At 38.1% G+C, this 12582-nt stretch overlaps 1 protein-coding gene across 1 annotated transcript in view; it reads right to left on the bottom strand.

Moving 5' to 3' along the window:
- clasp1a (cytoplasmic linker associated protein 1a) overlaps positions 1 to 12582 on the bottom strand; it is a 100637-nt gene that overhangs the window by 29302 nt on the left and 58753 nt on the right. The window contains exons 29-36 of the mRNA XM_088414221.1: positions 9974 to 10037; positions 9844 to 9846; positions 9576 to 9739; positions 9398 to 9476; positions 9165 to 9308; positions 8450 to 8545; positions 4987 to 5136; positions 3661 to 3767 (exon numbers count right to left, since the gene is read on the bottom strand). Coding sequence (XP_088270347.1) covers positions 3661 to 3767; positions 4987 to 5136; positions 8450 to 8545; positions 9165 to 9308; positions 9398 to 9476; positions 9576 to 9739; positions 9844 to 9846; positions 9974 to 10037 — 807 coding nt within the window. The remainder of the gene's footprint in view (positions 1 to 3660; positions 3768 to 4986; positions 5137 to 8449; positions 8546 to 9164; positions 9309 to 9397; positions 9477 to 9575; positions 9740 to 9843; positions 9847 to 9973; positions 10038 to 12582) is intronic.

The raw sequence follows: 12582 nt of genomic DNA, 5'->3' as shown, positions 1-12582 counted from the left end.
CAAACACCCTCCAAGTGTTATTTTATTTCCTTGACCCTTTGCCAAATATTCTTGCTTGTCCGTGCACCGTCAGCACCAGGCCCACCCAATCAGACAGTAGGAGACTTATGTCTAATAGTCTTTCTTTTTTAATGTCCAGATCAGCCCTGGAGCCCCTTAGTTTTGTTTTTATTCCGGAGTTGAAGAAATAGGAAAAAATATTTTGTAACCTAACCACAACAATTCATTATTTAGTTACACATTTTACTGTAAAACATGATGAGGTGGTGAAAATGTGTGTCAAGAAGCACACGGCCGGACAACCAGCAGAAGTTTGTGCTCATCATCATTTTACAGAGGAATGCATGGTGAACCTTTGCCACAAAATTGTAGATGAAAGAAGACGCAAATCCTACAATTGCGTCCGATGGAGAAACCACAGCTGGAAATACACATTAGCTTTGTTGTATATAAATTAACCATGTGCATTGGCTGAATAGCAAAAGGTCCGTCATTTACAGCAGCGGTCCCCAACAACTGGTACCGGGCCGTGTGAGCTACACCTGAAATAATGTTTTGGAAATGATTTAGTTTAACAGTTCATACGTTTGTGCTTGATCTTTTGTTTTTTTGGCGCCACTTCTGGCCACTGTTGATATTGCATACATAGTGAGAAGGATGATGTGGTTTTTAGAACAGCCAGCAGCAGTAGCAGCTGTCCGTGGTGATATTACACACACCACAATATAAATCTAAAGCGTTGACACATTCACGTAAGCTCAAGTAATTTTCCACAAACACAACAGCCCTAAGAGCCAATAAGAGTGATTGTCACTGATACTACTTAGCAACAAGCCCATTGGTTGGTTGTATGCCATCACCTCTCTCTCCACGAAGGATGGCATCCCAGAATGCTTTGCTGAGCTATGTGCGACAGATTTATTCATTCAAATCATTTTAAAAAAGCAAAATAACACAAAAATCTCTTCATACTTATTATTAAAACATTGCGTTTTTACTACAGTAAGACCTTTACAATTACTATATTTAGCAAGATTCTGTAAATGTGTGCCTTTAATGTCATGAAACCATGAGTATGAAGTGCAGATCAACCAACGCCCTCCAAGCAGTGATTGACAGTCAGAACAAGGTAAGAGTACAGTAAAGTGTTGCTCACTGCAGTGACGCTTTCTCTCTACAGCATAATTCAACCGGATGACAGCTGACAATCACACCAATGACAGACTAGACAAAATCTACCGCTCTGTCAGGACGGTACATTATTTCAAGGGTGTTTCTCATCATTTTGCGTTCCATCGGCAAAATGGGATTCAGTCAGTGATGGACTGATGAACTGCTCACCTCTGAATAGCACGTTCATGCTTGTATCAAGGCTGCTCCTCGACGGGGCATTTTTTATTTTGCTACTTCTTGCTTGTTTCTGAACGTGAAGTACTGTTTATATCTTGGTTTGAGTTTCTTGACTTTGTGAAATCACTGTTTCACACCCAGAAGGGTTGTGTTACCTTTCTGATAAGATACTGTTTCAGGGCCGATCGGCTTTAGAATGTCATGAAGAAGGTGCGGTGGCCCCACTGTGAGAGGTGTCATAGAGACATTGCACTTCCTGGTTAAAAATGTCGCTAATAAGAAAAAAAAAAAAATCATAAGAAATTATCCACAATCATAATCACCAATGTGAAAAAAAGGAAAATGTAATGGGCTCCCAGCACCAATACTGAATTCAGTTATGTGATGCAACATCTTTTTGAATTTGAAGTAGATTGTTTGTTCAACGTACGCATTGGTCTGTATCATACCTTCACAAAATCCAAAGTCTGTGTTCATTAAATGATCAATGTTTCGGTGTTGAAATAAATTCATTTTATTAAAATAAACATAATTTGGGAGGATTTCAGTTTTACATGAGCAATGTCTAAAACCAATGGATTACTTGTAATTAAAAGTCAGGTTGAACACTGTTGTTTCTACAAAATGGTTAATTGACAAGACTTTTGTCAGGGACTGTATATGTATCTTGTTCTACCAATTTGTTTTATCACTATTGTTTAAATAATGCAGTGTTCCCCCATCACTTTGTGCTTCATCTTACACACCCCTAGTACTTTATGATTTCTTTTATCAAAAAACAAAAGCTATACTGCAGTGCTGCAATGTGCTGTTGCCAAAAAGAAACAGGCCGACTGTAACCTCACAGTCTCAGTCCCCGTAACCCACAATGAGGTAAAACAGTAAAAGCATTGCTTAAAAGTTAAGAGAAATATCACAATACAATGCCAGAATAACAGTTTAACATACATCATTTTGGCATTTATCAACAAAGGATATTATTAAATCAAAATGCATTTAACAGGCGCTATCGTTTCTTGACATGATTAAAAGACCAGTGTTGCTCTGAATATCTCCATGATTAATAAGAATGAGACTCATTCCAGGTTATTAGTTGTTGGTAACTGATTCAAAACTAGCTTTAAAGATGATAATTTTGTAAAAGACCTTTAACTTTAAAACCATAAAACTAAAGGCCAAGGAAATGACCGTGACAAGGAAAGGACCTTGACTTAAACTGGAAGAAAAAGAGAACCATATATTTCTTCATGTTGATAACAGCACAGATCATTCAAAAGGAAAAGAGAGGCTTTCCCTGTGTTGGATGAAACATGGTCGAAAATAAAACTCACTCTGTAAATGCTCGCAGTGCTTTGGTCAATACACCTACCGAATTACAGTGATCCCCCCTACTTCGCGGTTAATGGGTGGTGTCAACCCCCCGCGAAGTAGGGTATCAGATCCTAGATTTCTATGTACGCCTCAATATAGCCGCAGTAACCATAAACAATCCTTCTTTTTTTTTTTGTATTTTTAGCGTATTTTATTTCCTTTATCCTATTATTTAACATTACATTATCCTTATTAATAATATTGTATATTCATTAAATAACTTATATTACTTAGTTTGTTGAGAATTTGTTCTCAGGACTGGTTATCTGCACCAAGACTCCGGCGAAAGAGTACGTCATTACGTTGAACTTCACATTTATTTTGGCTCATGTATGCTGTATCATGTAGTATCTGTTGAATAACAACTACTAACTATAAAGTGCAACCTCTACACAAACGAACGCTTAAACAGACTAAACACTCATCGCTTACTAAACATAGGCACTAGCGTGCGTTAACATTAATGATAATAAACTATAAATATGAGGTTACGTTGTCATTCACTACGTCACCGTAACGAGCCGAACGACGCACAGAGAACGTAAAATGGGAAACGGAAATGCAACGCGACCCGACAAATTAAAAGCATACATTTCAAAATAAGATAAAAAAAGTCACAAACTCTAACGCTTGAAGAATTCTTAACATAGTTATTAACTAATATTACTTAGTTATTTGATGAATACAGTACTGTATAATGTACTTTTTTGCTTGTTTCAATTTTTGCTCATTTTTTTAATTTTTTTTTATTTTGAAATATTTTACATTTTTCCTGGAAAAACCTGCGAAGTACTGAGACCGCGATATCTGAGCCTGCGAAGTAGGAGGGATCACTGTATATGTGTCAAGAAGCCTTATCTAAGAAGACATAACACATTGACACATGGCTAATTGCAAGACTTGCAGTAGCATACGGGGTGTGCTGCAGTAGTTGGCTACCTTGGAGACATTCCGGCATTTGAGCAGTTGGTTGGAGAAGTCAGTGGGCTGGTGCGACTAGGAGTGTGGTGCGGTTGCACGCGACCAATGGTGTTACTTGGAGACCCCTAAAAGACAATAACAAATTAAACAAAGATTTGCGTTATTGTTAAATTGTTTTGTTCAAATTAGTAATGAAAAACTGCTTAACGTGTCATTTTGGCTGTTGTTGTTTTTGTGTGTTTGTGTGTGTATTCTGGTTATTTGTGGTGTTAACGCAGATACTGTGTTTACAGCGGAGAGTATATTGAATTTCCTTTAAGGCATTACAATTAATATTGCCAAATTTTGGTCCTGAATGGATCCGCATCCATCTAGCTCCTCCTAGAGGTTCCTGATACATTCCCAAGACAGCTAAGAGAGAAAAGGTTTTCCATTTGTGTTCTTGTCTGTTCTTATGTTCTTGCGATCTCATAAAACGTCATCAGCCATTAGACTGACATCTTAAGGGAAGGCATGACGTTGGAATAGAGGACATCAACGAAGTATTGCCCCAGATTAGGTCAGCAGCTCCCCTTTCCCACTATAGTGTTGATGGTTCACTGCTTACCTCTCCTGAAATGGAGATGATGGGCTGTAATTTCTTTTTAAGTCGTCCAGAAGTAAATCTTGAAACAATCATCAAACTCATCTTTCGCCTGTCCAACCAAAAATGCTGTTCCGAAACCCTCAAGCCATCTTAGACCACCACCCAGGTCTCTGCACAGCTGACATTCTTGGTTGACCATCATTGCAATTTTAAACAAAGAGTAAAAATGTGTAGTAGCTACGTTGAAAAGAAGAACATGTGTGTTTTTTGTTCCTCCTAGATCGCCAATCTTTCTTTTCGTGACCTTTCTTCATTTTACGTAACCCTCATCAATTCTTCCAAATCTTATTAATTGCCTACTTGTCACCTCCAAGAGTGTAAGCAATTTCTTTCCAGGGGTGCTCATAATATTTTATAGAGGTGGTCTTTATGACATGAATCATAAAAATGTGTGTACTAATGAACCTTAGTCGTACACCACATTTTACTACGTAGGAACATGCGTGGTTCAGAAAAGGTGAAAAAAAATGTGGCCAATGCAGGTGCTGGACGGAGGGACGGGGTTTTATGAAATTATGTTATTTTCCCGCATGGAGCCATGCGGACATCATGGACGTGTAGAGCATAAACCAAGCCATAATTCTCAGAACTACAAGACATCACAATGTTAGATTTTGATACCCATCCATGCATCCATCATCGATTGCTTCAATCGAGGTCAGGATGTGTAGTGAATCCCTAGTGTTCAATCAACTTACCACACTGCTACTGCCGTTGCTCGAGTTCTTCAGGTGGTTGTGCAATAATTTGGTGGCACCATCCTGGAACGTCTTAGGCAGAGCTCCCAGCAGCATAGTAAACTCAGGTGTGTTGAGCTCGAACAAAGATATCAGCACCACCTGGGCTGCCTAAAGGCAGTGGGGCACAATGAGGAGATGCACATGCATTTGATGAGCTGCATGTACTTTGACTTGAAAAGCAATATTACAATCATTTACTAATGAGACAGAGGAGTTTGTTCATTTAAAACAAAATTTTGAAAAATTACACACACCACAACTTGGCCAAAGGTAATTTGAAAACAAGACAGCTACGATAGTCAACATTTTCATAAATCAGTACAGCACTGTGTGTAAGGAAAATCCGTTAAAAGGCAAAGTTGTAATCAGAGGTTTCCAACACAGTTGTATTGTTTTATCTAAATACTGTAATGTGTACTCAACATCCAAAGGAATATTTATACTTTTGGTTTAGGAGAATTGCAACAGAAAATGTTTTTGGTTATGGCAGTCCAAGAACAACAAAAGCCAAAGAACAATTAAACTTAAAAAAAAAAAGAAAAATCTTTTTTTTTTGTCTCTTTTCCAGGTTATCTTTGCTTTTGTTAACAATGTTGGCCAAGACTGGTGATTAAAAGTACACTAAGCCAGTTAACATACAGTGGCAAAAGAATGATTAAATGCCTTGCCGTCACATTTCACCAAAATTAAAGAAAGATAAACAGTTGATTTTGTCCTTCGGTCAAATTAGGTCTTTTGCTGCATGTATTTTTCTAAGCAACTCAAAGCAAAGCCTAAAAAAACACATGATAATAGAAAAAATGAAAGTGCAACTTTACTTAAGATTAGTTTAACATTCATGATAATGTGCCGGCCTTGCACCAATGCCTTAACATTGGCTGTATCTCTTATAAATGCCAAAACGAATCAAGAGGTTAAAAGAATATAATTATGATTAAATATTACACTTCAACTTAACTTATTTTAATCTAATTGCAACCAAAAACCTTAAACTATATAGTTTTGCTGATTTAAAAATTAATATTTGCAATTGGTATGGCATTGTTGCGTTTACAAACAAACAGATTAGTTTATGCAGTCAGCATCCCTTGACAGCTTTATTTTGGAGGTGCAGTCAGGAAGTCGTAAAGGCAGAACCAGTATACTGTATTCCTTTGGGAGCGGAAGGGTCGACACCCGTTTATTATTTAACCCCCTCCAAAACTCGCTCCCCGTACCTCGTTGTCCCCCTGACGTCATCACTCCTGGGCACTTCCCTACAATCCAGCCGATACAATAGCATGAAGGCTGTGTTCATTCTGACAACTCCTTCATTCAAGATCCTTCAGAAAGGACTTATATGCATCATACACGTGCCAACAATCTAGCATAAGAAAAGATTGCAACCATGCTTGTTTATCATTGCAATAGCTAACGTTAGCATCGATGCACATACCTTCACACGGGTTATTAGTGGTGCATTGTTTGTTTAGTAATGGCTAATGCTTTTCTTGTTTTTACTTTTAGTATGACTGCATGTTCATGAAGCTTACTCCAGTAAACTGAGATAAAGTAGCAAGACGCTCGGCTTCATTGCTTGTGAGACATTGCATTGGTCTTGCTGTTGTATCATTTGACACGATCGATATATTAGGCACACCGGATTATAAGGCGCACTGTCAGCTTTTGAGAAAATGTAAGGGTTTTCGGTGCGCCTTATAGTGCGGAAAATATGGTAATAGAATTTTAATCACGATCACAACCCTGGCTGCCACAATTAATTGGGATGATCCTCTGCAAAATTAACAATGAAAAAGCCAGCTTCCTATACATGTCAATTCAAACATCCTCTCACTAGTGGGCAAAGGCAAGGATTGAACTTCATAAAAATGGCAAGCCAGCAAATCCTGGATCAGCGATGCGAGGGTGGGGGCAAGGTTTGGTTAATGCTTGACGTGTCGCAAGATTTTCTTTTTTTTTGTTATGCCTCCGCGAAATCCGCGAGGCTCCACGCGTCAAATGACCTAATTTTGGTAACCATGTCTCTCCTCGCAGATTTTACGCAAGGCATACCTTTCAGGATTTTTTTACCACGTGGAAAACATGGCGGACAAATTATTGCTTCTGGAAGTTCGCCATTTGATTGAAAACAATGGTTAGGACCCTACAAGTTCTTTAACTTCTTCCTACTCCTTTTGAACATATAAACTCCTGAACTGTTACGTCTATTTTACTTTAATTTTTTCTTTCTTTTTCTAATGTTTATTAATATTTTAAAAAAATTTTATTTTCACTCGAATTGTTTAGATGATCAATTAAAAAAACAAAACAAAAAACAATTCAATTCCCGAGAAGTGCAATAATATCAGAGCAGCCATATTAACAAGTAGAATCTCATGTTACGTTTATATCAAATGGGAATTTTGAGATTTTGTTTTGTTTTATTTCATTTTGTATTCCTTTGTATGCTAAGTAATTTTCGTGATATGAAGGGGAAAGAAACGTACAGAAGCGACCATGTCTTGAGGTTTTCCTGTATTTGAACATTTACAATAGAGTTTTCTTTGGTTTTTGTCATATTTTTTTCACCAACGCGAGTGACGTCACAAATCTGTTTCATTTACCGTTGAAGAGCACTGTGATTAGTATCCTGTGCTGAAACTTGAGACAAAGCGCTAAAAAGTATTCCCAACTGCTGGGGACATATTAACACAGTCAAGAGCATGCTTGAAATGAAAAATTTACAAAGCTTTTTTTGAAAGAAAAAAAAAAAAACAATCTAAAGTTTAATGTGTGCTCAGAGATGTCAATGATGTGTGCCTTCTGAAATAGAATAAATCGAATGTCTATTTTAATAATTTCTTTGGGTTTTTTTTTGTTTTTTTTAGTCATTTGAATATATAGGCCCTAGATGTTTTTTCACCAAACATTGCTCAATTTAGAGCAACACGCTTTTGCTGTATCACAAAATATCGCAATAGACTTAAGACCCAATACCCAGCCCAAGTGATTAATAACCATGATTCCAATATTGACCAAATAATCGTGATTAATATTTTGGACTTAATCGTGCAGCCCTAATGTCAGATATGAAGACAAATAGAGTTGTTTGAGTGGAAGGCAAAAGGTACAGTTAAGTCAGATCCTACACCAACATTCCCAAGCAACTTAGTGCAATAAATCTGACGTCCAAGTCAACTAATGAAAAGCGAACACTTTCTGGTATTATTTGTTTACTAGTTACATCAAGAAAAAGGGTTTAGTGAATAAACAATTCATAAAGCACTCAAATTCTCAGTACAATACTAAAGCAGTTTGAGCATAATGGCAGCTGTAAATAAGTGATGCCACTCGCAGTTTCACGCTTTCTTTAAGGTGTAAATTAGGCATAAGGCAGGTAAGGCTTTGGATATTGGTGGTCATGAGTTGGAGCAGCTTCGACCTGCTTACACCTCTCATCCAGGTTGCCCTCAATGGACGGTAAGGCTGTAGTACTGACTCCACTGGCTAGTTCCTCACTCACCCAGTTATGTAGGGTCTGAGGTACAGTGGCAAGGTAGAATGGGATTTACGGAAAGAGAACAGCCTTTCACCATAATATGGATGGAATATTGTACCTTTTTTTTTTTTTTAATAAAGAATGAGTTAGTAAAATATATCAGTGTTTCCTAGAACACAGGTGACACACTCCAGTCCTCGAGGGCCAGTATCCTGCATGTTTTCTGGTTTCCCAAACACATCTAATTTAAATGATTAGCTTATTAATAAGCTCTGCAGGAGCTTGACATTAATCCAAAACATTTCAATCAGGTGTGTTTGAGAGAGAGGGTTCAAAAACATGCAGGATACCAGCCCTCAAGGACAGCCCTTTTCACCTGTGAAGCCCTTTGAGACTTTGGTGATTCAGGGCTACACAAATAAAATTTGATTGATTGATAGGGCTGATTGATTTTGAAATTTAGTTAACATAAAGTAACTACATGCGAAAAAGTGCTTGTCCTTTAAGAATCAACAACACTCTTTTGGCAGAAAAGATATCATCATCATATCATCCCTTATTGTTTTTAGTTTAGCAACACGAGGCAAAGCAGCCCTAACATACTGCACATTACTATTGATCAAAATGAGGTCATGTATGACATGGCGTGCAGCCATACCTTCCTGACATCAGAGCTTTTGGGTTCAGTGGTCCAGGTGATAATACGCGATACCGCCAGCCGAGTCTCACTCGAGTTGATGAAATCAGTTGGGTCCATTTGCCGCGCCAAAGACTCTATGTACTTCAAAATAGCTACCTTCACCTAATGGTTAACAATAAACATTCACACCAGGTATTAGTGGACTGCACAACTCGACAACCACAGTTCTCAATTTTCTTATTCAGCACTACCTTGAGGTTTGGTGTCTGTGTCTGATCAACAATGAATCGCATCAAAATATTGAATTGTTGGTCAAATGGAAAAGACTCCCTGAAAAGATGAATACAATTTAAGTAAACTTTTTGGCACTCTATTTGTGAGATTATCAACATTAAGAGACTTTAGCTATAGATTGTATCACATGCAGACCTTGTTATATCCAGAGCCTTTTGGACTTTGGCTTGGACTGAGCCGAGCAGATCTGCCCCCATCTTTTTTAGCAGTTGGGTAAGAAGGACAAACAGCCAGTCCTGCAAGTCCTCTCGATGCACTGATATGAAATCTACTAGGGTCTCGAGGAACATGCTGAAGACCTAAAGTCAAAAATAATGTTGAGGGATTAACAACAGTATTGACTACGATGACTACCATAGTTATATCCAGCCAGTATTGAGTTAATGGGTTAGAAGAAACTTACTCTCTGTTATCATATCCACAGCAAAGCAGCCCATGCAATAAGAGATACAGTATTGTCAGAATATTTGAAAATGTTATATTTTGTAAGACAGAAGACTATGTATTCTGCAGTTACATTTGAAACAGCTGACCTTGCTGTGTGGATCTGCAAACATTCTTGTGAAGATTTCGCAAAGTCTCTTCAGCTCCACTCGGCTACATAAAACAAAACCAAACAAGAAGGCTTCAAATAAGCAAATTAGAAACCAATTCAAACATGTCAAAAACATCCATATTTGCAAACATTTAGTCGTCCATCTCAAAATAAATGTGTGGTTGTGTAGGACAAGGTTCATGGTAATCCATCCATTGTTGAGATGTAACAGGTTAACAGAAGTAAAAGGCAGGTGTTTAATTAAATTACTTTAATGAAGCTGGTCCCCTTATATCTTCACAAATTTGAAAGATACATTTCACAGACCACACAATAACACACATACATTTGTGCTTGGATGAGTTGTGTTTGGAGGTACATACAGTAAGTCATTTCCTCACATGGATTTTCGTAAATTGAGGCGGTTTAAATAGCCTCATCTCTTCCAAGAAAAAAAAAACACACCAAAAAAAACTTTCAAGCCCTTTCAATTAATAGTATAAATTTTAGCAGGCGACAACATGAATGTAGTTCATTGTTTGCCTTGAGTGAGTGTGTGTGTGTGCGTGTGTGTGTGTGCGTGCGTGTGCATGTGTGAGAACCTCATTGAGGTTGTTTTATTTGTACATTTTCATTTATATTTCCAGTGATCTAGACATCAGGAGGAATAGTATTTATTTTTGGATAATTTTGAGAATGTAAGTTTATTTAAGTTTTGTTTAAGGTCGTGAAAAGTACTTCCTGTGGTATGTTATTCAGCTCTCATGCTAATGTGCAGTCAGACATGACAGCAGGCAAGTTAACATGCGATATAAGAGAAAGTGTTCACTGGTTTGTTTAAAGCAGCCCAGAGTAGTATGTATGTGTTTTTAAATCTTTCAGTGCCAAGAGTTATCGAAAAAGGAAACCTCTAGAGGGCCAGTATATTTAGCATTTTCACTCATCTTTCAAGGCCAACATAATATTGTGTGCTGACCAATGTTCCCTCTAATTTTGGATGTGCCTGAGCGTTCACACAAATTCCCTGAGCAGGCATTGGACCAAGGTGAGCAACTTCAGACATGCAGACAGTGAGTCGCCGTGTGCATATCTGATGTCGCCCCTAAAGTAACCTATATTACATGACTCACATTCTGTCATTAATGAGCAAGGAAGGAGGGGGGGGCTCTGTGCACATCCAGGGGCCTCGCTGCAGCCCTGGAATGATGATGCAAGGCGGCTTGGAACTCTAAGAAAGGAAGGGTAAAGCACGATCTGATGATGTCCAACAACTTTTAAACATATGTAAAGACCAGTACTGTGGTACTGGGCACATAACCTGTCATTTATGAGGGCATAGCCGAGGTGAAAAGCGTTGTCCAGGACCAATATGATGCATCTATGGTTGGCATGTTTGTAGGAGCCAAGTCACAGCATTTGGAATTATTATTGGTTTTGATCCCAAAATCCCAAAGTTAATTTAAATTTCCGTTTTTGTAATTTGTTGATTGGTTGTTTTGGCTCACTGCCCAGTGGACATTTATATTATTGCCCCTTTAAGTCTGGGAGAGAGGTCCATGATACTGGTCCTTTAAGAGCCTTGGGGTTTGCATCACAGGGGCAATTGAGACGGATGCAGATTAAAGCGCACGGTTTCGTCACCGTAATGTTTGCCTTTTACTTGAAGTACTTTTGTATAAGAACTTTAGAACTGCTGTGGAAATAAATTTATCGTTTTATTGATTCAAACAGAGAGCTGTGGAAATGTTATTATATTTATTTTATTTGAACCTGGGCAAGCATACGAGTAAACCAGGCGGCCAGAAGTATGCACAATGTTGCCAAACAAATCACAACTATTTCTGTTCGTTTTCAACAAGTTTGTTTTTATTATTTTTTTTATATCTTGAGCAATAAATGTGTTAGACATGACAGTGTGATGTATATTGCACTTGTCACCATGGCAATAAATGAGCCACAAATTGTGAAAAAGAAAAAAAGAATCTCACTCACTTTCACCACTTGTTCTTCTATAGCCATATGCTCCGGCAGCCATTCCATCTTATAGGAAGCGCATTTCTTTTTTACTTTGGCGTGTTGAGCGGATGTGTCGCTGCTCATTCGTTTCGCGAGGAAAAGGGGTTAGCATTTGACGTCTCTTAACTCAGCACTGTTGCTAGCTAGCTAACCAGCACGGAGTGTATATGCAGGGAACGTTTCTGTCCTTACGTTTAATTGGATGAATAGTATAAGTGAAACATTTCATAGGCTGGAAATTTGTCACTCGCTGTCACAATGCAAAATGGTACAGAAAACAATATTATTGGTCGAATTAACCAGATAAGATGAGGTCTAATATTAAATATTATTTAATACGTTTGTATTGCATTGTGTTTTATGCGCAGCATAGACATTCTAGTGCGCTGAGATCGTGCGAGCAGTGCGCAAATGCGCACGCTCGCAGCTTAGAGGGAACACTGGCACAGACTGTAAATATGGGTGGGATCATAAGAAAGCTTGATTTCCATTCCTTACTTTGAATTGCATGTAGGTAGTATTTGTGTTGTAAATGTGGAAACACTGCCATCCAATGGTCACAGTTATCACTACATTGCTCACTTGGCTTAT

Source organism: Hippichthys cyanospilos, chromosome 5 (assembly GCF_059441005.1).
Source record: "Hippichthys cyanospilos isolate Australia breed blue-spotted pipefish chromosome 5, RoL_Hcya_1.0, whole genome shotgun sequence".
Lineage (NCBI taxonomy): Eukaryota > Metazoa > Chordata > Actinopteri > Syngnathiformes > Syngnathidae > Hippichthys > Hippichthys cyanospilos.
This window is presented reverse-complemented; position numbering and strand designations above follow the sequence as displayed.